The sequence below is a fragment of the Enhydra lutris genome, unplaced genomic scaffold (assembly GCF_002288905.1).
Source record: "Enhydra lutris kenyoni isolate GAN:26980312 unplaced genomic scaffold, ASM228890v2 scaffoldscaffold16, whole genome shotgun sequence".
Lineage (NCBI taxonomy): Eukaryota > Metazoa > Chordata > Mammalia > Carnivora > Mustelidae > Enhydra > Enhydra lutris.
Window position 1 is genome coordinate 9,920,312 of NW_019154100.1, and position 25,784 is coordinate 9,946,095.

At 39.3% G+C, this 25,784-nt stretch overlaps 1 protein-coding gene across 1 annotated transcript in view; it reads left to right on the forward strand.

Annotated features, from left to right (window-relative positions):
* LOC111147184 (UBAP1-MVB12-associated (UMA) domain containing 1) overlaps positions 1–25,784 on the forward strand; it is a 220,304-nt gene that overhangs the window by 123,977 nt on the left and 70,543 nt on the right. Inside the window, exon 3 of the mRNA XM_022503075.1 lies at positions 22,672–22,745. Within this exon, the coding sequence (XP_022358783.1) occupies positions 22,672–22,745 (74 nt within the window). The remainder of the gene's footprint in view (positions 1–22,671; positions 22,746–25,784) is intronic.

Consider the following 25,784-nt stretch of genomic DNA (forward strand, 5'->3'; position numbering starts at 1 on the left):
TTTGTATGTTAACTCTATAGTAATGTTTATCACACAGACTCTAGAAACTGACTTTATTGAGATGATTACAACTTAATGTTGCAAGATAGAAAACACATCAAGAATCATTTTCCAATTGCTGGTTCCCCATCTGAACATCGAATACCTTAACTTTTTTCTCCGAGATTCTTACTTAAATTTTTCTGACTACATAATACATATAAATGGTTAAAAATACATAACAAAGGAAGCAATGAAAAGTCGTCTCCCAAAGCTTTCTTCTACTTCACAGTTCACACTTCCTCAAAAGTAAACAATTATTAATTTCTTGTGTATTCCTCCAGAGTTTCTTCATATGTATATAAGCAAATGCAAATACATTTTTACGCTCCTCCCCCCTTTTTTAAAAATTTATTTGTCAGATCGTATAAGCAGGGGGAGCAGCAGGCAGAGGGAGAAGCAGACTACCCACTCAGCAAGGATCCCAGTGAGGGACTTGATCCCAGGACCCAGGAATCATGACCTGAGCTGAAGGCAGATACTTAACCAACTGAGCCACCCAAGCATCCCTCTCCTCCCTGTTATTATCCAAAAGATAGTTTACTATATTGAATATTTTACATATTTCGCTTAACAGTGTGTCTTAAATTTTGAAGGTGATATGCAAAGAGCCGCTAAATTCTTTGACAGTTGCATAATATTCCATTATGTATTTAAATGCATATATTCTATACATACATTTAGAGACAGTTACATAATACACACACACACACACACACACCTGTGTTCATGCACACATACACACATATACATAATATTTATATACTAGGTTATTTCCAGACTTCCACTTTTGTAAACAGTACTGCAGGGAATATCCTTATACATATGTCATTTTTTACTTGAACAAATATATGTGAATATGTGAAATTACCCATACTGACTTTTTTACTCTAGAAAAATTTTATGCAGTTGAGCCTAATATATGTGGAATAAGTTTCCAGATGTGTAATTATTGGAGACAAAATGTTTAGTGTCCTTTGGATTTTCTGCTTCACTACCAGATGTATATGATAACTTGGATGCCTAAAAATGGAGTAGAGAGACCCACTGCATCAGTGTTCTTTTCCATAGAGCTGACGGTGAAATGCCCCTGTGCACACACAGGGGTATTTCCCAAAGCCCGGTGACTTCATTCAGTGGCAGGTCTCACTCTCCCCCTGACCCAGTTCTGTCAGGCTTCCTTGCCTGTTTCTGAAAGCCTTTGGCTTCTCCTTATTCACAGACCTAGACTAGAACTCTAAGCCCTTTGTCTTTCCCTAGGGGGTATTGCCCCAAATCCCTTCTTATCTGCTATCAGTGTGTTATCCCGCATTGGTTCTCCCAATTAATGCAGCCTTAATATTACATTAGGTCTTATGTGTTAAATCAGATTCTCTGAAAAAGGCTGACTGTTTGTACACCAGACAAGTAGATGGAATGTACCCTTCTCCATAATGAGCCAACTGATTAGAGAGTCTTTGCTTCTCCAACACTGGTTGTGTGTATGGGTTTGTAGGCGAGAGAGAGGAAAAAAAAGAAAATAGGGCAAAATTTAACAGTTGGTTAATAAAGGTGAAGGGTAAAAGGGAAACATTACTGAGGCCCCAGGGCCTTGAGAGTTGGGCAGAATGCCAGCCTGTGGGCAAAGGATCAGATTTTCTATTGATTTAACATGTTTTAAAATAAAAAGTTGAAAGAAAGCATATTCTCTCATAAAATTATTTACCTTGAATTAGTTGGTCTTCATCACCCATTACATTCTTAGTTTTTGTTTTGCTGTTTCTAGATCTGAAGACATCTTAAGAACTCTGCCCCCAGATTAAGAAAAAATGATGATAGCAATTTATAATTATTGAGGGTTTCCTCTGATGTTGGGCATTTTATGTGGATGATCTCATTTAGGCCTCTTATCAACCTGTTATTGTCTTTATCATTTCTCAGATGAGGCTACTCACACACAGTGAGGTTAAATAACTTGCCCCAAATCACACAGCAAACATGTGGTAGAAATGTACTTGCTGCCCGACCTGCTGTCACTATGCTTGACCTGGTCTTTATTTTGGCCTGAAGTATTTGAGGAGAGAGAGAGATTATCATCTGGCTAAAGCTCTTAGAGCAATCTCCTGGTCCAGATAATGGGATCATCTGAAGGCTTCATGAAGAATGCAAGTGGTTATACGTGGAGTGGAAAATTGACAAGCTTCTTGACATGTTAAATTTGCAAAACTCTAGGAAAAAGGACCTGTTCTGTGTGCATACAGCAGCCCTTTTTACCCCTTTTTATGAGTGCTTCTTTCGTGCATACTCCCCAGCCTGCTAAGAGGTGTCATTGGCTCTTTTTTGGTTTATGTCCTGTACGTTTTTTTCTCTGTTGACTCCTTTCCATCAGAATTTAAACAGGCTCCCCCTTTACTCCACACACCCTCTGGCCACCACCATGTCTTCTCCAAACCAAGCTTTCCTAATAAATGATACCACTGGGGTCTTTTTCTGTTTTCCACCAGCTCCTCTAATCCTCCACAATCCCTGGCTTATACCCCCAACTGTCGATTTCCTTCTAGTGATTTTTCTGTGCTATCCTTTAATTCACAAAACTGAGACTATATTTCATGCACAGTTTTGTGGCATGATTTTCTTCCTGCTTTAATATTGTGGACATTTTTTCATGTCATGAATTTTTAAACCCTTCTTATTGATGAATGGCATACAGAACATATAGAATGTGTACAGAATAGCATACAGAAACAAATTTTAATTTCAAAGATTTTTCATATGTCATTACCATCTAGATCAAGAAATAGAAATTACAGAATCCTAGAATATCCCCCCAACCCACCACCACTTTCTGTCATTTTACCCAACTCTCCAAAGGTATCCTGACTTCTTGAAGCATAGATTGTTTTATGTGTATGAAATGCATGTAAATGCAGTCCTACATTGTATACATTTTGTGTCTTGCTCATTTCATTAAATGATTGTGAAATTCACCCACATTATATGCAGGTGTAGTTGATTATTTGTTTTATAATATTCTATTGTGTGAACACATGAATATGTTTTCAAACATAACGTTAGTGGGTATATGTTATTCCATTGTATAGATATGCCATAATTTATTCTACTATTTTTGCCAGGTTTTTGCTATGATAAATAACCCTATAATGAACATCTCTATGTATAAATACTTAAACTAATGTCTGACCTCCCCCTTAGAATATATTCTAGAAGTGCATTTACTAAGAGGATAAAAGCTCTTTTACAGTTCTTAATACATATTGTCAGATTGCTTTCTGAAAAGATTACACCAGTTTACTTTTCTGTTAACAAATCACCTGGCACATAGGTATTCAGTAAAATGTCATTGATGTGAGCTCAATGTACTAAAAGTTCTTTTATATCTTAGGATCCATTTCTGAGTTTTATGTGTCAAAGATCTTTTCAGTTCATTATTGTTTCTATTAATTTAGCACAAATATTCTCCCTAATTCCTTTTTTTAATTGCCTGATTGTTCTTATGTTTTAAATTTTACTGGTATAGCTTTAAAATATATTGCCAACTTCAGGAGGAAAAAAATGAGGATTTCATTGGAATTGCCTTACTGGTATTTCTCTAAATTTATGTGGCAAGAATTGACATATGTGTATAATCCTACCCAAGGATGATTCCCCATTCAAATATTTTCATTACATGCTCCTTTGTAAAGTTTTATAAGTTTATTCACCTAGGACCTGGTTTTCAAAAATTTTATTTCCACATATTTTATATTTTACGGCTATTATGAATTGGATAATTTCATTATATTTCATAATTAGTTTTTTGAAAGCTATGGAGTTTTATATATTTTGTATTTATCCTCATGGCTGAGCTCTTATTAATGCTAACAGCTTTTGTTTGGATTTGGTACCATTCATGCTTTGGGGTTTGTGACCATTTAATTTCTAAATTCAGAGAGGGAGAAATTGGTATGAGGATAAATAGAAAAGAGTAACCTCAAAAACTATTTTTAAATAGAGTTGTAGAATTCTGATGATTTGCAAAACCCCATTTTTTTCATTCATTGAGGTATTCTTTCTGCCAAATCCAAACCATTTTCTCTAGCCTTATATTTTGAATGAAGAAGTCACACTTTAGTTAAACATAAAATTAATGAGATTTTTAAATGTGAAAACATCTATCATTATGTTACGTAAATTACTCCTGTAATGAAAACCACATCATTTACTGTTCATGTTATGCTAAATTTACTTTTTTCCATTCTCTTACTTAAAAAAAAAAAAAGATGTATTTATTTATTAGAGAGAGAAAGTACAAGTGGAGGGAGGAGCCGAGGGAGAGGGAGAGAATCTCAAGCAGACTCCCTGCTGAGCACGGAGCCCAGCACAGGGCTGTATCTCACAACCCCGAGATTGTGAACTGAGCTGAAATCAAGAGTCAGATGCTTAACCGACTGAGCCACTAGGCACCCTTTCTCATTTTTGAAACTTCTATTTTCTTTTCTTATCTTATCCATGTTCTCTATTTTGCTTCTCTATTTCTTTTTAGGAATTTAGTAGTTTGGGAAGAAATTTTTTAATACTATCAGAAAAAAAATCTTCAAAGTAAGGGAAAAACTAGAAATCTTTCAGTTCCTCTAATTTTTCTCCCTGTCTTCACCTATACTTTTCTGTTCTGGATATTTCTCATGATTTTCTGTCTCCTTATACACTATTTGTCTGAATGCTTTACACGTATGTACATGTGAGATATATGTGTTTGTGTCACCTGTTTTTTGTATCACCTCAGAGGTAAGAAAATATGTCTAGGTCACATATACACATGTTATTGCATATATAATAATAAATTTTTCTTGGTTTAAACAGTTCTAAGTTTTTTTAACTTGTAAATTTGTTTTATTACTTTTTTTACTCATTTTAAGTTGTGAGGTTTTTTTTGGTGAGTTTGTTTTTTGTTTGTTTTGTGTTGTTTTCCTTTTTTGTTTGTTTTTGTTTTGTTTTGCTTAATCTTAATAGTTTTAAGATTAATAGCTTAATCTTAATAGTTTTAAGTACACAGAAACTTGAACCACAAATGTAATCAGAAAATAATACTTTAATCCAAGTTAATCCACATTGTTGACCTTCTGTTCCTACATCAGCAACAATAGCAGAATGTCTGGTACATAATCTCTTGTGTGGACACCCACATGCACAGGCCAAGTCTGATCTAGAAATGAGATCCTCTTTTGAGATGGTAGTTTTGCTGGTTTTTAAGAAAACACCATCAAGGATCTCATTTAATCCTCATAAGAGACAGGGTGGTTGTATGGTCTTATCTCATTTGTAAAGTGAAACTAGGTCAGACCAACTATAGATAGGTGTAGCATGCTCTAAGTGGTCGGTTAAGCCACAGTGGGGCTTACTAAAATACATATTTCCTGTGTCAAAATAAAAAGAATTTATGATCTCTATATGGCAGTAGAGTAAGTTGGAGTATGAGAACTTAAGAATCCTGTCTTCTATAGAACAGAAATTTTATTTTTCAAAAGGCAAATGCTGTAGGGTGTGTTTCTGCGGATCTTTACTAAGCTTTGAGGCTGGGAGGAGAGAAGGAATGTGCCACAAGGACGCCATGTTCCCCATCTCCCTTATAAAACGGGCTCATGGGCAGGAACAGAGGACAGCAGTCAAGATTAGCTCAAAGGAAGGGGCGCCTGGGTGGCTCAGTGGGTTAAGCCTCTGCCTTCGGCCCAGGTCATGATCTCAGGGTCCTGGGATCGAGTCCTCACTGGGCTCTCTGCCCAGCAGGAAGCATGCTTCCCCGTCTCTCTCTGCCTGCCTGTCTGCCTACTTGTGATCTCTGTCTGTCAAATAGATAAATAAAATCTTTAAAAAAAAAAAAAATTAGCTCAAAGGTTGCTTCCGTGGCTTTGCTACCAGGAGGTTTAAAAAATGATCTCTTAGAAACTTTAGAGGTAAAGTGATGTGCTTTCATTAGAGAGATGTAAAACTGGTTCCAAGTCCTTAAGAGAAAATGGAAATGAAACATAAGAGCCAAAAATAATTACACCAACCACATAGTTAAAAACCAACAACAAAACTGCTTCAACAGGCACCTTGTTCCATGTGGCATTTGTTTTGCACAATGTCATAAAAGTACATGGTCAGTATACTTCCGGTTAAGCAAAGTGAAACCAGAAATAGACTCTGTGCTCCATCTACTCTAATTCAATACACACAAAAAGGCGAAATAAATTTAAAATGATAAACGGATCCAGGTTGCCTATGATGCTATACCATTCTGAAGGTGGATATTGTTCAGGGAGAAAATTCAGAGTAAACGGTTTCCTTTTATAATTACGTTAAGAAGAACATGGGTCTTAAATCCATACAGAGTTTCATTTGAATACAGGCTCTATCGCTTAGGCATTTTTTGATGCTGGAAACTTTACCTCTCTTTCTTGTGATTTTCTTTACCTGCTAAATAAGTAAAAGTATTCCTTCAGAAAGTTTTTGGAAAGACATTATCCCCTTTCATGAAGTTGTCACAATTTCCATGGGAAGTAGGAAAAAAATGCTTAAAATCTTTTCAGGAAGAGTGCCATACAAGAAAACAAACAAGACCAGCCTGGTTACGTGTTATTGAATCATCTGATTATATTTTTCAGTTAGTTTCTGCCTCCCCCCACCCCCGCCTTAGAAAGAGGTTGCTCAATGACTGAACTGTTTTTGTTGCGTATGAAACATCCCTGGGTGGTTGTGCATACCGCTTGGCTGTGCCGTCATTTACAAGGGAAAATGGTAAAAAGGTGCAGAGAGTAAAGGATTACTTCTGTTTCGGCTGGTGGGTTGACGGAGCCACCGAGATCCCTATCTCCACCTTGACCTAGATCTCTGTCTCTTGCCTATCTTTATATCCTATCTATGTATTCTAACCATCCTAATTATTCACCTCATTTATTTTCTGTTTCTTTTGAAATAATTTTGAACTTGCAGAAAAGCTGCAGAACAGCTTTTTGTCTTATCATTTGAGAGTAAATTAGCAACGTGATGTGTCATCACTTCTAAATACCTTCGCATGTAGTTGCTAAGAGCAGGGGTATCTCCTACATTAGTCATCAAAATCAAGAAATTAGCCATCAGAGCCATAGATCCCTATTTATATTTTGTTCAAATTATGTACTTTGTAGCAGAAGGATCCTGTTCAGAATCGCATATTATCCTGTCTGTTTAGTTTCCTTTAGTCTGAAATAGTTCCTCCGTCTGTCCTTGACTTTTCAATATCTAGATATTTTTGAAGACTACAGACAAGTTATTTTTGACAGATATCTCTCAGTTTGAGTTTGTCTGCTATATGTCCCTGAAATTAGATTTAGGTGGTGTATCTTTATAAGGAATATCACAGAAGCTACATGTTCTTCTCATTGCATCTGATATGGGAGTGCATAATTCCTATTTGTTACATTACTGGAGATTATTAACTGTGATCACTTATTTAAAGCCATGTCTACCAGATTTCTCTACTGTAAAATTACTCATTCTCTCTTTATGATCAGTATGTGGCGGATGGTGGTTTTGGACTATGTAACATTTTGTTTCTTATCAATCTTCCACCAACTAGTTCTAGCATCTCTCTATGCTTCTTGGCTGAATTAATTATTACTCTGATAGTTGCCAAATTCCTTGGTTCCGTCTGCATTCATCAGTTGACATTCCACTGCAAGGAAAGGCTCCCTTCTTTTCTTTTTTATTTATTCACTTTTTTTTTTTTTTAAGATTTTATTTATTTATTTGACAGAGAGAGATCACAAGTAGACAGAGAGGCAGGCAGAGAGAGGGAGGGAAGCAGGCTCCCCGCTGAGCAGAGAGCCCGATGCGGGACTCGATCCCAGGACCCTGAGATCATGCCCCGAGCCGAAGGCAGCGGCTTAAACCACTGAGCCACCCAGGCGCCCCTTATTTATTCACTTTTATTTATGTTAGCATGGGTGCATGGATATTAAAAATTATTTTATCATTTATGGATATTTTAATGGATTGCTATCTGTTATTACCATTATTCATTTTGATATTTAAAATGTCCCAGACTTGCCCAGAGGGAGCTCCTTAATTTCCTTTTTTTTTTTTTTTCAAAGATTTTACTTACCTATTTGACAGAGAGAGTGATAGAGGGCCCAAGCAAGGGGAGAGGCAGGAAGAGGGAGAAGCAGGCTCCCCACGGAGCAAGGAGCCTGATGTGAGGCTTGATGTAAGGCTCAATTCCAGGACCCTGGGATCATGACCTGAGAAGAAGGTAGATGCTTAACCGATTGAGCCACCCAGGCACCCGGAGGGGGGCCCCTTCAAACCGTCCTCCTCACTCTTGGAGCACACTCTCTGGCACAATGAGATGAACCAGGCCCATCTTCACCCTGCTTGTGTTCCAGTAGCCTAAACCAGACCATTGCTGCCACCACCTCCCCCATATCTTCCCCTCCTTAGTTGGGTCATGAAGTCCTGCCACTGCCTACTTGTTGGGACTCAACTCCTCAGGAGGGGAGAGAAGGATGAAGAAAGGCATGGATGGATGGATAGGTTGATGGATAGCTAGGCTGGCTGACTGACTTAAAAAAAAAAAAAAAAGTGTTCTGCCCATAGGTATTGGGAAATAAAAATACTAGCTCATCAGTCTGATAGGGAAACAGATATTTGGATAATCAGAAATGACAGATATGTCCCAACTAATTTATGTATTTTAACCTAGGAATGTGTCTTAGTTCCTTCGAACTGCTATAACAAAATACCAGATTGGGTAGTTTATAAACAACAGAAGATTGAAGGCTAGAGTGTCCAAGATCAAGGCACCAGCCAGCACCGTCACTTTCTGGTGAGGGCCCTCTCCCTGGTTCAGAGCAGGTGTCTGCTCACCCTGTGCTCACATGGTGAAAGGGGCTAGGGACCTCTGTGGGGTCTCTTGTATAAGGCACTTATATGTATACTTATATTGTAAGATCTCTTGTATAAGGCACTTGTATAAGCCACTAACCCCATTCCTAAGGGCTTTACCATTGTGACCCAAGCACCTCCCGAAGTCCCCACCTCCTAATATCATCATCTTTGGGGGTTAGGATTTCAAAATATGAATTTTGAGGGGACACATTCAGACCATAGAACGTTTCTGCTGTCTACTGATGTTTGAATATGGGTCCATTTACTGTTTTGAGAACTCGGCCTAAACTAACCCAAGTTCTCCAGCTCTTTATCCTACTCGAAATACGGCCTCCCTGTCTGATGAACTTCTAAGTCCACTATTTGCTATATCCTGGAATCAGGCTTAAGAAATCCTATTCTTTATGGTTTCCTTTCTGATGTCTTTTGCCCTGTCATGCATAAGTAGACGCATGGCCTACAGACCAGTTGGCACTGTAGAGAGAAGCATTCCGTAGTTTCCTCCTCAGGAAGCCTTGGTGGGGAGCTACTTCGTGCTCTTCCTCTTCGATTGGGATTGCCCCGTGCTCTGGTTTCCAGGACCCTTGCCTCTCATGAGGGCTGATGTCTGGTGAAGAGAGAGAATCTGATAGTCTCAGGAGGGAGGTTTGCTTTTAAAAAGTCTGGAGGCGGATAGGGTAGGTGAGTGGGAGAAGAGAAGGAATTTGATTGAGACAAATTGATTGGAATGAAGCAACTACTCTGGGATGGCTTTGCATAACAGAGCTGGTTGGTTAATATGTTCCAGTTTCTGTCCTAGTCCTTTAAGCCTTAAAGAAAAAAGGGAAGCTCTTTGAAATTGGACCTTTTTTTTAATGTGTTGCAATTAGGCGCATGCCCAGATGAATCCTAATTTCGCTAAACCCGCCCCTAGAAGACTACTGAATTTATTTGAAATCACTGAGTCATGAAGATATAAATATATAGTGAGTACTTAATAAACGAACTCTGATTTCAAGAATATCAGATTTATGAAACTGAGCAATACTGTGGAATTAGGTAGTAATAAATTAGAAATGTAAGTTTAAAGCACATAAACCATATGCAGTTTTCGTAACTTTAAAATGGCAGATGGTTTTACTGTTGAACTGGTCTTGAAACAAGTGATTTCTTCTTTACAAACTGAAAGAACTGTAGGTTTTTGTTTTTTTTTTTTTTTAAGATTTTATTTATTTATTTGACAGACAGAGATCACATGTAGGCAGAGAGGCAGGCAGAGAGAGAGAGAGAGAGAGAGAGAGAGAGGAGGAAGCAGGCTCTCCACTGAGCAGAGAATCCAATGCGGGGCTCGATCCCAGGACCCTGAGATCATGACCTGAGCCGAAGGCAGAGGCTTTAACCCACTGAGCCACCCAGGTGTCCCAAGAACTGTAGGTTTTTTTTAACATTACAACCGTTTTGAGAGACATTTTATGCCACAAAAATGTTAGTGTGTATTCTAATGTGACACTATGTTTTTGTTTTAATTTTGGGGAGGACTTTTTTTTCCTTAAAGTATTTTAAAATACTTTAAAAAACTAATACTTTAAAAAACTTTAAATACACATCAGTGGAAAAAACTTTAAAAAAAAACAGCATTAAGTACACTAAGATAAATAAAAATATTTTATCAGAATTCTTTTGGCATCCCAGCTACCACTTCTATTTCATGCCATTATCTCAAACTCACTGTAACTACACAGAACCCAGTAAAACCTCTTCTCTGGTTTCAAAGTCACTATTGACTCTTTGTCCTTCTTGTTCTACCCTTAACAAACTGCTGGGAAGTGTTTCCAAGTATTTTACAGCTGGTCTACCTCATCCTTCCTTATTGCTGAAGTCCTGTCCAAACTTTACATTAGAGCTGTGCGTATTGATCTCTGCTTAAGCCTTTTGTTCTACCTTTCGCCCAGTTCTCACTGCTATGAATAAACTTTCTTTTTACCAGTCCTGGTGCATCCTCTTCAGCTTCCTTTATTTGTTCCATAGTTTCATCAGAAATGTATTTGTCTCAGGCTATCTGCCACTGGCCTTTTGTCAGTGCCACGTTGGCACTGATGCATCGGTCAGAAAACAGCCATTATGGGGCACCTGGGTGGCTCGGTGGGTTAAACCTCTGCCTTCAGCTCAGGTCATGGTCTCAGGGTCCTGGGATCGAGCCCCGCATCGGGCTCTCTGCTCAACAGGGAACCTGCTTCCCCCCACCCCCGCCTGCCTCTCTGCTACTTGTGATCTCTCTCTCTGTCAAATAAATAAATAAAATCTTAAAAAAAAAAAAAGAAAGAAAGAAAGAAAACAGCCATTATGTAAGGGTCTGCCACGTGCATACTTGGTACCAGCCACTGTACTAGATGCTGCGAATATTGTGGCCAATAAAATAAACACATCACTGCCTTGGTGGAACAGTCTAGTGGGAACAACAGCTAATTAAACAAGAGAGTATGTACAATTAAATGACTGCAACTGTGGGAAGCGCTTTAGAGAAGAAGAAGAACACGTGGGAGCAGGGAAGGGGCATGGGTTTGGGAGGCTGAAGCTGAGATGTGAAGACTGAATACATATTAACTGGTTGAGGAACATCTCAGGCACAGAATGGTTCTTGCTCTTCTCATCGTCACTTTTTGCGCTGTAATGAAGCAAATTCTCCTACTGTTCAGCCAAGCCCATGGCTCACCATCATGGTGCTTCTTCCTTCTTAATGGGTTTTTGCCTTTTGGCCATGCTGGTTTTGTGCTGTCAACCTATTTTGGAGCTCTGGAGGTCCCTGTTCCCAGTTCTTAGACTAGGATTTAGCCTAGGAGCCAGTGGCAGGCTCTTAAAGTCTGATTTGTCCTCTGCCTTCTACCCTGTTACTCTTTTTTCCTTCCATTAACTCCATCAATCCCATGTTAGGGGGGATTTGCTGATATTGAATCTCTTCCCCTAAACACCTGGATTCCATTGTCTGCAACCCCCCTTCTCATCCTGGTGACATCATGGTTTAAGGTGATTGAAAAATGCCTCTTTCCTAAAGGAAGTTGAGGTATTTTGCTTCGGATCATTAAGGGATATGCATATTAACTGTGAAGTTGCGTACTCTATCATTGTTTCATGTGTTTAGCCAGTGCTTTATAGCTTACATTTCTTGATTCAAGTTATTCCAAAATTTCCATTTTTATAACCAGCATTTGAGATTTATTAGTATATTGATATTTACTATCACTACCACCATGTTTCCTGGTGATGTAAGGACATACAAGCTTGCAGATACATGTCAACAGAAATTATCTTATTGTACTTGTACAGAGTAGCCAAAGTGTGCTCCCCTAACATTGGTTCTTATGTTTTTTTTTTTTAAAGCAATGCATTGTAACTGGGCAGCTGGTCAGACTATTTCTTATAGCCCGGCTCCTTATGGAACCATAACCAGTTCTGGGGCAGAGGGACAGAAAACACACAATTTCCTTCACATAATTTTTCCTTTTTCCTTTAAATATGTGTATTTATTAAAAGAACAAGAAGATGACATAAATACTAATGTATATGAAAACACTTATAATGAAACTAAAATAAACTGTAAAATACAGTATTAGCCAATAGTAGACCTACTTTAGCTTCCACCATTTTATTCTAAATAAAGGATGACCATCTTATTTTAAAAATAGTTTATATTTGGGAGCCTGGGTGGCTCAGTCAGTTGAGCATCCGACTCTTCTTTTCAGCTCAGATCATGATCTCATGGTCATGAGATGGAGCCCCACATTAGTCTCCTTGCTCATAGGGGAGTCTGTTTGACCGTGTGTCCCTCTCTCTCTCCATCCCTTCCCCCAGCTTGTGCTCTCTCTTTCTCTGTCACTCTCTAAAATAAATTAATCTTTTAAAAATGTTTTATGGGGGGAGGGGGGTATGGAGAGGGTGGTTGGGTTATAGACATTGGGGAGAGTATGTGCTATGGTGAGTGCTATGAAGTGTGTAAGCCTGATGATTCACAGACCTGTACCCCTGGGGCAAATAATACATTATATATTAATAAAAAAATTTAATGTTTTATAACTAATTGTGGTAAAGGACGCATAAACCCTGCTTTTCAAAACTCAGAGTCTAAGTACCAATTGAACATCTTTCCATTCCCCCCTCCCTCCTGCCCTGGCAGCCTCCATTCTACTTTCTGTCTCTATGAATTTGACTATTCTAGGCACCTCATTTAAATGGAATCAAAAAGTATTTGTCTTTCTAGGACTGACTTAACTCACTTAGCATAATGTCTCCAAGGTTCACTCATGTTGTAGCGTGCATCAGAATTCCCTTCCTTTTAAGGCTCAGTAATGTTCCAGTGTTTGCATGTGTCACATTTTGCTGATCTGTTCATCTGTTGATGGACACTTGGGTTGCTTCCACCTTTTCGCTCTTGTGTGTGAATGCTGTTGTTCTGAACATGGACATACAGATATTTCTTCAAGACCCTGCTTTCAGTTCTTTGAGGAACTTATCTTATTGAGCCCCAACCTTAACACAGAGATAGGGACTCTTAACTATTTAAACAATGTGGGAGGAAAGGAAAGAGGGAGGAAAAGGAGGCAGTCATTCCAGAAATTAGGCAGATGGTAATCTGCCAGCCATGTGAAGTTATCTAAGTCGGCTTCGGTGTTTTTCAAAGTGTTGTTCATGAATCAGCTGCATTAGAATCTCATGGAATCCTTGTTAAAAGTTTTGAGGTGCTTCACCAGAGTTCACAAGACTGAAAGTCTTGTGAGACTCGGGAATTTGCACTCCTGGTGATTCTCACACACACTGAAATGTGAGATGTACTGCCCCAGTGGCAGGGAAAAGTCTCAGAATTTTCCTCTGTTTCTGCATTTGAAGGCTCTGCTCCCCGCCACTTTCAGCCCCTGCCTTCCTTTGTCGCGCGATCATCCCAGGCTATCCCATGACACACTTTCTTGCCCTCTCTGTCTATATATTGTAGCCCAGCTAAAAGTTTTATAAATGTAACAAAGGATGGCCAGGCCTGAGTTTGCAACCTTAAACTTTGATCTGGGTCCTTTTTTATTCAAGGTCTTTTCTTCCTCAGTATACTAAGTGGCAATTCACTGTTGCTGTCTGTCTGCTTCAGTCTGGGGCCAGTGAACAGGTTAGGACTTCCTCCCTCGGCCTTGTGATGTCTAGGTTTACCTGAATTCTTAAAGAGACCACTTGTCTTTTTCTTAAGTGAACATTTTAAATATGACACAGTGTATTGCAGCCCTCGGGACGGTACTTTTACACATTTATGCCATATGACCAAACGACAAGTGTGACATCTTCAGTAAAACCAACCAGGTTCTTCAGCATTTTGAAATCAAACTCCTTGTCTTCAAGTTATCAGATCGCACCCCCTATCGTATCTGCTGTGTGTGGCTTTGCTTCTGATTGTGATCTGTGATTTGCAGGGGATTCATTTTTTTTTAAATATCAACTTTTCTTCAAATAATGTTGATGTGTTTTCAGAAATACTCTCTTCAAACGTCTGGGTGACACAAGAGCATGTTTAATATTTGACTGCCATTAAAAGTAATACTAATGACATACTTAAAAAAAAAATGAAAGGAGCTGTGGGTGGAGTGGAGGCAAAGCTGTGGTAAGGAAGTTTGGTTTTGTCATCGCTGGCCACCTTTTCATAGAGTGCTCCCTACAAATTTCTATTCCTTAAGTGATTGGGTACTCTCATAATTTTTAGGTTTTGGCTCATTTCTACAGCCAGTTTTTGTGACTGGCTTTTGCTCTGTTGAAATCCCTTCTAGGAAGATGTAAATGATGCAAGGGTGGGGATAGGATTGCGCCAGTTTACGTGGTGCCCAGCATTATATGTGGTACATAGTAGGTGTTTAACATAAATTTCTTGAATGAATGAAACTTAACTTGAAGCTTATAATATATTTCATATACTGTGCTCATTTCTGCTAGAGATTTTCTTTGCAGTTTTCTACTACACTAAACCCCCCCCCTTTTTTTTAAATCAATCTAAACTCTGGTTCAAGTGCTTGAGAAGCTTATGTACCTAATATCTCTGATTGGACCAACCGATGCTATGCTTGAAATACCCTTTTCATTTCATAGGATCACTTGTTTTTCTATGTTGAAAACTGACTGAGCAGAACTCTTGACACCAACCAGTAACTTCACAAGTTTATTCTGTTGGTTGGAAAGTAGACGACACTCCCAATGGTGAGTGATGTGATGTCCATATCTCTCCCACCGAGGCTGCGTTATTAGTGATAGGTCGATGCCATCATTTTACCCACAACAGGCAGCACGTTTGAGTTTGTGTCTCAGGATACCAGATAACCCGGAGCGTGAGCCTACTCTTTTCTCTTTACAAAGTTTGGCTTCAAGCCATACACACTGAAAATCCTTTTTGTGTCAGCGCTGTTTGTTTTCACAGAGCCTATAGAAGCTGTTGTCCGTGGAGGCTCAGAGCGGCCCTTTACAGAGCTTTCTTTCCCCAGCATTTTGGGATCCAGAGTCAGGAATGGTGAGCCGAATGTACTCTCACAGTATATAAGTTTACTCTGATTTAGGATAGATAGTAACAAAAATCCTCTGAAGAAGATTTGTACAGCGTGATGCAATAGTGTACAAAATTAATCTTGGGGGGTCTTTTGTGTTTCTCGTCTTCCAGTCCAAAAGTAAGAATGCCTAGGTTTAAAGTGTTGAAGCTCATAGTGTTAAAGCTGAATGGATGTCTTTGGTTGCTTTAAGATCTTCCAGAAAAATTATTACCCTGAGGTACAAAGTAACAAGACTCAGACCTAAAGACATCCGTGGACTTCGACAACAAGTTAATTAAGAGCAGGCCAGTAAGACTGATCAGTGGGTCTGACCTCATTTGGATTTGCTGATATTCCTACTTTCCTGAGTAAATGTGTTTTCACTGTTCATGTGCCCCTATGCTTTTTCTTTTCTTTTCTTTTCTTTTTTTTAAACATATAATGTATTATTTGTTTCAGGGGTACAGGTCGGTGAATCATCAGTCTTACACAATTCACAGCACTCACCATAGCACACACCTCCTCAATGTCCATCACCCAGCCACCCTATCCCTCCCCCGGCAACCCTCAGTTTGTTTCCTGAGATTAAGAGTCTCTTACAGTTTGTCTCCCTCCACAGCCCCTAAGCTTTTAAAGGAGTAAGCAAGATTTTAGCTGTGCAATTTTAACAGCAGTCAGAAAATTAAAATCTAACATGATGCCTACCTAAAAGTTGTATATCAATATGTATTAAAGTTAAGATCCACACTAATATAAAAAGTAGATTTTTTTTCATATTTTAACATTCATTTATAATTCCTTTTTATAAGCCCTTGGTAAGTGTGTATATAGAGCTTCCTTCTCCACCCCCCTCACCACACCCACCGCAGTCAAATCAACAGATGTCTATCAAGTAAGAGTTCACCTCATTGTCAGAACGATGCCATTGTGTTAGTGTAGTCCATCCTTAGTGAATCTGGGCGTAATAATTTGGGGGGTATTAATTTAAGATAGTCTTGGTGTCATTTTAATTTGTTTTTCTTTCATCCCTAGTCAGCTTGAACCTTTTCCCATTTTTGTTTGCTAACTTCATTCCTCCCTCCATGGCTTAGCTGTTCCTCTTGGCTCATTTTCTCATGGGGTTATAACAATTGTCTTCAGAATCCTGACCTGACAGCAGTGGGCTCCTGGGCAGGACATGTCTTCAGCAATTAGTACTTTTGCTTTTTGTCTCTTCTTCCTTTCTTCATTACAGTGGAAAACGGGGAGTAAAATGGATGGTATGGGAAACTGTGAAAGGGAAAACTAATCAGAACTGGAAGAGACCCTAATGTAAAGTGTATTAAGCTGAGTTGGATAACTCAAGTTTTGATAAGTAATGAGAAGCAGCGTGAGATTATGTAATGATTTGGCATTGTTGGTGGACTTGGACTCCAACAGCAGGCCTGCCATTCTTACGTGGATAAAATAAAGCCTTCCTCACAACATTGCCAAGAGCACTAAATGAGATGACACACGAGGGCTTCTCCTGTCCTCTCTCCTTTGGGAGGGTACAGGCAACAACAGCCCGGTGACAAGGGCAGGAGGGCAGATGAAACCAGCACTGAGGATGAAACCTTTATCTTGCCCCAACTCCATCCCCTTCTTCCCCGCCGTTAGCATTTAACATGTTTTCTCATTCAGTCTTCATAGCAGCCTCATTATGTCTCATTATTCCCATTTTTCTGATGAAGAAATTGAGGCTCTGAGAAGTTAAGTACCTTGCCCAAGGTCATGGATTTGGTAAAGGATTTGAGCCGAGTTCTGTCAGATTCCAGAGCCATTCCCTTGCCACAGTGCCAGGCTGCCTTGTATAATGAGTGTGTGACTAAAGAATGAAAAGGAGTTAATGGACTGGCCATTCCACTGTTCTTTCCACTACTTCACTTGGTGAATGACTAATAAGCAAACACTCCCAGAGGGTATTTGCATTTTAAAAGAGGAGCTCATTAACCCTAATGAATCTCTAATTTGTGGAATATGTGGGGGAGATATTTCTGATCACTGGGGCTTTCTCCTGTGTCTTCAAGGTGCTGGCTCCCCTGTTCTCCTCCATGGATTATCACCTGTTCTGGAATCAGAATTATGTGTAGAATGCAGTCACATACTGCTAGCTTGCCCCAAATGCCGTTGAGTGAATTGACAGGGAGTTGTGAAAAGATAGCTAAAAGAAAATAAGTGTCGATTAGCACCGTGGAAAATGAATGTTTGAAAGCTGAATAACAAATGGGACAATTTTGAGGGTCTTCTGAAGAATCAAGTAAGAATGATATATTTTATAATCAATTTTAACTTCAGAAACATTCTATCAGCATTTCTGTTCATTTCCGAGGTGTTCATAAACCTCTGGAAGATGTTTAATGAATATCAGGTGAATAAAATGCTCCATAGTCAAATATATTGTGAAAAGGGGTTTTAAAGTTTCTCCTTCCTCCCTTCCTTTCTTTCCTTAGGACAGGGAGGGGCAGAAGGAGAGAGAGAGAGAGACAGAATCCCAAGCAGGGCTCGATCTTACCACCCTGAGATCATGGCCTGAGCTAAAATCAAGAGTCTTATGCTTAAGCAACTGACCCACCCAAGCAGGCACTCCTAAAGTTTCTTTACTAAAGAATTTCTCAGAGCCTTTCACATGTTTAAGTGAGTTGGAAATCAACTGGAAGGAAACACATTCTGCAGATTTTTCTCATACTTTTGACCATAGACATCTTTTTTCCACATGAACCCCTCAAAACTAGTATTTTGTAGACTGCATTCTGAGATATTCAGTTCTATGTAATTCTTCTCTAGTTAAAGGAAATAAAACTGTTTTCTGTATTCACAGCTTTTCATATTTAGGTGGGCTCCAGACCTGTCCATATCAGCCCATTCCCAGTCCAGTTAGACCCTAGGGCCTTCCAATAGTAACACCCTTCTTCTCCAGATAAGATCTAATCAATTAGGGGGGAAAAAAAACACAACCAAATAGAGACCAGATTCTCATTTTTACTGCCTATTAAGCTGGTGCTGAAGAATGTGGCTTCCATCAAGGACCAAATGGATTTCTGAATCCCAGAATTAGATTGAGCTTCATCTAGTTACAGAAAATGCTGGGCTGGGGCAGGTTTTCAGAGTGGGAGGAGGTCCCTATGGAGGGTCAGAGCAGACAGAGCCACGTGCTGTCTGTGGTCCTCCCATTCTCAAGAGAAGGGGAAGAAGTAGGGGCGAAACCACATGTGCAAGGCTCCCTAAATTACAAAGCCATGGATTAGGGAACAGAGAGAGGCCTGGGGTTAATGTTAGTAGAACTTCTCCACACTGAAGGAGGCCTAAGGAGTGAGGGCATTCCCTCACCCCCTCTCCTGCCAAAAATTCTCCTCTGGGTAACCCAAATAGGCATTGGGGTCCCTTTCCCATCGCTGAGGATTTCTCTCCTTTTCTTTATCTCTTATACTGAGTGCTCATCTTCACCACCATTCCTCTCTGCCCTTGACCCAATTCACCCAGTAGATTAGGATCATAATGATACCCTAATGACCATCCCTTGCTTATTTCCTCAAATACTCAAATATAATTCAGCCTTTTATCCTAGAAAAGGCAGAATACATATAGTCTCTAGAACAGGGATCAGAAGGGGCACCTGACTGGCTTAGTCAGTAGAGCATGCAACTCTTGATCTCAGAGTCATGAGTTTGAGCCCCACACTTGGCATAGTGTTTATTTAGTAAAAAAATAAAAATAAAAATAAATAAACAGGAATCTGGAAACTACAGCCTGAAACGTGTTTTTATAAATAAATGTTACTGGAACACAAGTTCACATTCATTGTTTTTTGTATTGTTTGTGACTGTTCTCAGCCACAAAGGTAGAATTGAGAATTTTGTAACAGAAACTGAAGGGCCCATGAAGTCTAAAATATTAGCTATCTAGCACTATATTGGAAAAACTTACCAATCCCTAATCTAAAATATAGAGGACTTTTACTTCAGCTCTTTAGGTTCCAAAAGAGCTTCCTTAGCCTGTATATGTAGCCTTTATCATTTACTCTAAATAAAAACTTCATTTTTAAACCAAGAAAATTGCATGGTTATAATGTAATGGGGTTGTTGCCTTTTGTGAAATTGTTTCTAGCCTTACAAACTTCTGGAAAAGTATCAAGGGGACTTCCTTCCCATCTTTTCTTTGAAAGATGGGAAGGAAGGACAGAGGCTTGCTCTGGTCAGAAGTATTTGGCATCATCAGTGGAAAGGGAAGAGAACAGATAATCTGTGGGGCTTATGGAAGAAAAGAGTCCAGAGAAGTTGTAGGTGCCGGGAGGGTTGGACCAACACAAGATCCTGCGTTCAGAACTCCCTTTTGGATCCTTGGCCCCTTCTCTTCACCATTCTCTAACTCAGACTTGATTCCACCACCTTAGCCCACATCCATTGAAACCTTCCACCAGACCACAGAGTCCATAGAGATGTCAGAAGACTAGGTTGTGCTCCCACTGTGACTGCTTTCTACCTGGGAGACTTGGGGCAAGTCACTGAGTGCCTCTGCCCCTGGGGGTTCTATTCTCCTTTTTAAACAGCTGATTCGCAAATGAGAATTTTTAATCTGTCCAGTATACAAATCAGAGTTAATGATCATTTTGAGAACTAAAGTACCTTATTTCACATTTGTCACATGTGCTGTATTGTTGAAGTATCTAACTTTTGTGTGGATTATAAAAAACTGGAGAAAGTAACTGATGTTTCTCATGATAAAATAATTCTTTGGTGGGAAGAAAAAAAACCTTCAAAAATTATATTTGATTGTGACCTGTTCTTTTCTGTTTGTGATTTGTGCAGTTTTCATTTTGTGCTTTTGTTTATAGAGAATAATCTCGCAGATGGCATTTTTCCTTGTAATCAGTTATTGTCCTATCTGAGTCATCACCAGACATGGCATTTCAGTAAATAGTGACTCTACAATCGCTTCCAGGCAGATGTGTTGTGTGATGTCAGGAACACCAGCTGATAACCTTTCTGGTTATTCAAGCAATAGGGAGAAATGGAGAAAGCTTCATACAGACAACACAGCTTGAAGTCAGAAAATGGCAAAGTAAGCGCTGACTTGGTGTTGAACGATTTTAGCCAAGTACAGTGTTTGTGAGGCTATGGGACAGAGCAATAATCACTTGAGAAGATAAAACTCTTGAGTAAATGACCATGTATTATGATGTGAGCATTGGGCATGTGAGTCATTAAAGGCACTCTGACCTCAGGGTATAGAGACTTGCATTACCTCGGCTCCTTTGGCTGCTCTGGCCTCAGGCCATTAGCCAAACCAACCAAACTCCCTGGGCGTCTGTTTTGCCAGCTGTAAGCTGGGGGTGATGATCTTGTCCCTCACTTTCAGAGAGAAGAGAAAGTTCTGAAAAGCGGGCTCTCCCAGATATGCCAATAAGTGGTCAGTTTAAACGAGCACTTCCAAAATCAGTCAAAATAGTTTGACATGCTAGGTTACAGGAGTAGTTTCGTGTAAGTTTTTCACTTGAACAGTTATTAACTTTATTATCCTATAGACCTAACCTAAGAGTTCCTGATGCTGTTGCCTTGGTTTGATTTTTTTTTCCTTATAAATAATCATTAACTGCTTTTAAAATGTAAGAAGTCATGCCACAATCATGGATCCCAAGAATAAATACACCTTAGTGGTACTTAATATAGTTGCCTTTTAAGTTTAACAAATATGTTTTAGAAGGACATCAACTGTATGCTCAAATGCAGCTTTTATTACATACCATTTAATATTTTAATCTCAGTTTTATGGAATAGAAAGTATAAAGAGAAGTTCGCTTATTTATTCAGCTAGTATTTGAACACCTATTATGTGGTAGGTCTTGCCCAATGATAAGAATGTTGTACATAGCTGTGAACAGAGCTTATAAGCCAGAAAAGGCACTGATTGATGTGCTTGCATTGTTGTTTTTTTTTTTTTAAGATTTATATATTTATTTTAGAGAGAGAGCAGGGGAGGGTCAGAGGAAGAGGGGGAGAGAGAATCTTAAGCAGGAGCCACACCCAGCCAGGAGCCTGACACAGGGCTCAATCTTATAACCCTGAGGTCATGCCCCAAGCCAAAAAAGCAGGAGTCAAACCCTTAACCAACTGAGCCACCAAGGCACCCCATAATTCTAAATGATTTTAGAATTTAACAGGTTTATTTAATTCCTTAAAATTTCAATGAGACTCTTCCTTGATTATCACCAGTGGTATGCTAAACTTCTGTGTTCCATAAAAAAAAAAAAAAAAAAAAAAAAAAGTTAAGCTCAGCCAGGACTTGCATATTTTGTTATCTCCAATCAGGACTTATGGCCTTCCTTATTAACAAATTCCTACCTTTTGGTGTTGGCCAAGTCGTCATCCATGAATTTTGTAATCTTCCCTGTTGTGGACATTCCTGAGCTGGCTTAATTTTACGGGAAGTGTAGTTTACAAATTACTAAATCAACCTCTGATTCATTGTTTCTTTACCAACCATGTGTTAACCACAGATCATTAGTGATAGTTAATAAATTAAAATGGGCCATTAATTAATTAAATTATGCTTAAACTTACCTATGTTTGTGCCCATCCTATGTCCTTGGAACCAGCCTGGTTACCAACTTCATTTAGTGATATAACCTACCTAGGCATTAGTCTTAGGAGTCAGAGTATTAACCAAAGGCTAATTTATGAATTTGTTCATTGTTCTCCCCTTCTGTAAAGATTGTTTGATGTTTGGTTAACTATTACATGCAAATATGCATATCTACTCTGAGGCAAATCTACAGACCTACAAGTAAACACTTATAATGAGTAAGCCTTGTTTAAAAAAAAAAACTATTTTGGAGGAGAGTTATTCATATTATAAAGACTTTTAAATTGAAAATAATTTTCCTTGTCTTCCTTAAATCCTAAGCTTTCCTAGTTAACTTGAAATATGACTCAATTTACAAAATAAGAATTTTTTCAGGGTAAACCTCTATTAAAGCATCTGGGTTGAGGTTGTGTGTGTGTGTGTGTGTGTGTATGTACATATGATTCCTGGAACCTGTATAAAATGATTATTCTTAGAAATTAACTTACTTTGTAACAAAGAAAATAGTAGTTGCTTCCTAATGTGAAACATACAGGAACAAAAGATATTTTAAATAAACAGAAGACAATTTGGCCTCAAGGGTATGGTAAAGGTTTTGTTGTGTTTTTGTTTTTTTGCTTCACAGGAGATACAGCAGGTGAGCAAAGAAAGGCAGCAGAAGGTAAAACTTCAGAGGCCGAAGGCAGCCAACCTTTGGAGGTAAGTGAAACTCAGAAGTCTTTTTGGGGTGAAGCTAATAAGTCAGTATGATTATATATTCGTCTTAGGATAAATAGTAACTTCCACTCTTGCTTATGTAAACAGATGCCTAGGACAAAGAAAGCAGGTGATCTGCTGAAAGTCAGGCGGCAGTAGAGGGAGTGGTTTCGCCAGGGCTAAGCTTTTCCTAATGCTGGAAATGGAAACTTCCAGTTGAAAAAAGGGGAAAAGAGCACTTAAGTTAAAACGTTTGAACTGTTTTTGAGTGGCTATTTTCTAATACATTGGAGTAAATAGATAATATATGAAGCTATAGAGAAGGGTTTGAAAATAACCTAGTCAGAACTGTATTCCTGTTTCCAGCATCAAAGTGTACTCCTTGACGTTATTCAGTAGAAGGACTCGAACATTTGTTCTTTTCCGCATAAGAAATGATTTCTTCCTTGTGGGTGCTTCAAAATGTAATTCACATACTTCCACATACTATATAGAAACATACTAGCATCATTTAATCACTAAAACAATCATTTTTAAGATTTGGGGGGAACGTTAATTATTAGGGTACAAGAGATACCCATGAATTTTGGAACTTTCTCCATGGTGACACACCCCTACTTGTATTCGTCTTGTAGCACAGGGAGGGTACCGCTGCATACAACTAGAGAGAGGTCAGGGACCTGTCCTATTTTGTTCATCACTGGAGCCCTAAAGCCTAGCACAGAATAGGCCATTGAAAAGTTTGTTAAATGAATGGATGAATACAGTCACGATCAGTTGAGATGAATCTTATCCAGTCTCATGGTTTTAAGTTCTGTGAAGAGGCGAAGGACTCCCCAAGTACATCTCCATGAGCCCTCTCCCCTGACCTCTAGACTGTACCCAACTGCCCACATGCCATTTCACAGACAAGCTTCCAGGCAGTTCAGCCTTTACACAACGGAAGAAGACTGGTTGATTCCCAGCCCCAACGCCCTGAAGGTTCTCTCTGCTCAGGTTTTCACCATCTCTCTGCAACAGCACCACACCTTCTATACAGTTGTTTAGAATCGAGTTGTATATAGTTGTTTAGCCTCAGGTGTCCCGACTCCTCTCTTCCTTACATTCCACATAGAGCCCGTCCCTAAGCCCTTTCACCGATTCCTCTACATCTGGAATCTGACCCCCTCTCAGCACCGGCACTGGTAGAACTCTAGACCGAGTCACCACCCTCAGCCCCATCCTTCTCCCTTAAATCCATTCTCCACACAGGAGACAGAAATATGAATCAGATCACATCACTCCCTGGCTGAAAACCTGCCTGTTGCCCACAGTAACTAGAATAAATGCTCTCCCATCTCTTTTCTCCCCACACCCCAAGCCCCAACTCCACCTCCCGTTCTGTCCCTTGGTCATGTTAAGCTCCTTCCCACCTCAGCCTTTGCATTTGCTCTCCCTTTGTTACTGGAGGGTCATTCAGGTCTTCTTTCAAATGTCACTTTTCATGACTGCCTCAGCTAAAGTGTCTCTTTCCCCTGGTCACTGTCACATAAACCTGTTTTATTTCTTCCATCAACTTTATTCTCAGATTACTCATTTGTTTACTCTCTGCCTCCCTGACTAGAATAAAAACAGGCTCTCTGGGCCTAGAAAAGTGTCTGGTACGTGGGAGGTGCTCAATAAATACGTGTTAGTGATAATCAGGATTTCCTATAATGTCACCATCCGTCTGCCAAGTTAAAGGCCTCAGCATGTCATTTGGACTCCTTCTCCTCAATCTTTTTATCAAGTCTATCAAGTCTTATTGATTCTACCTCACAAATATCTTCCACATCTGGTTCTCATTCTCCAGTGAGGTCTTCATCTGCTCACTAGACTGCTCTTAGATGAGCAGTTTCTTTCCCAGATCCTTTTCTGAAAACCAGCAGCAGGTTTTGTGATGTCAGGCACCCCAGATGCCTTGAAACCTGCAGCATAAACCTTAAAACCAAAATGCTGTCCAAACGGCACCTCCTTTGTGAACTCTTTTCCCTGTGCTCCCAGCCAGAGATAGCCCCAGTGTCCTTGTACTACTTGTGTTGTCTTTATGACTTCACCAAAGTGTGAGTTCCTGGAAGGTGGAGCCTACAGCTTCATGAACTAGCTTCAGCCACTAACATCCTGTCAGACGCATGTGGTGTGACAGAGATGCCCTGTCAGTAATCTGGGATGGATAAATGAACAGATAAGCAGTCTTCTGCAAATGCTGTCTTGGGAGTCTCTTCATTTAATCCTATTTTTATTTTATTTTATTTTTTATTAACATATAACGTATTATTAGCCCCAGGGGTACAGGCCTGTGAATCGTCAGGCTTACACACTGCACAGCACTCACCATAGCACATACTCTCCCCAATGTCCATAACCCAACCACCCTCTCCCTACCCTCCTACCCCCAGCAACCCCCAGTTTGTTTTGTGAGATTAAGAGTCTCTTATGGTTTCTCTCCCTCCCAATCCCATCTTGTTTCTTTTTTTTTCATTCCTTATCCGCCAAGCTCCCCACATTGCCTCTCAAATTCTTCATATCAGGTAGATCATATGATAGTTGTCTTTCTCCGATTGACTTATTTCGCTCAGCATAATACCATCTAGTTTCATCCACGTTATTGCAAAAGGCATGATTTCATTTCTTTTAATGGTTGCATAGTATTCCATTGTATATATATACCGCATCTTCTTTATCCATTCATCTGTTGATGGACATCTAGGTTCTTTCCACGGTTTGGCTATTGTGGACTTTGCTGCTATAAACATTCGGGTGCACGTGCCCCTTCAGATCACTACATTTGTATCTTTAGGGTAAATACCCAGTAGTGTGCTAATCCTATTTTTCCCCGTCCACTATAAACACATAGTTCTCACCCCTTTACCGCTATGAAAAGAAAAACTTTCTTATTTCTTAGGAGGTACCCATAAAAATTTATTAATTTACATTATTTTTGATACTCCTACTACATTATCAAGGAAAAGTGTAATGATTTCAGTTAGTTTAGGAAAAAAAAAAAAAAAGGTGTGTCTGGGT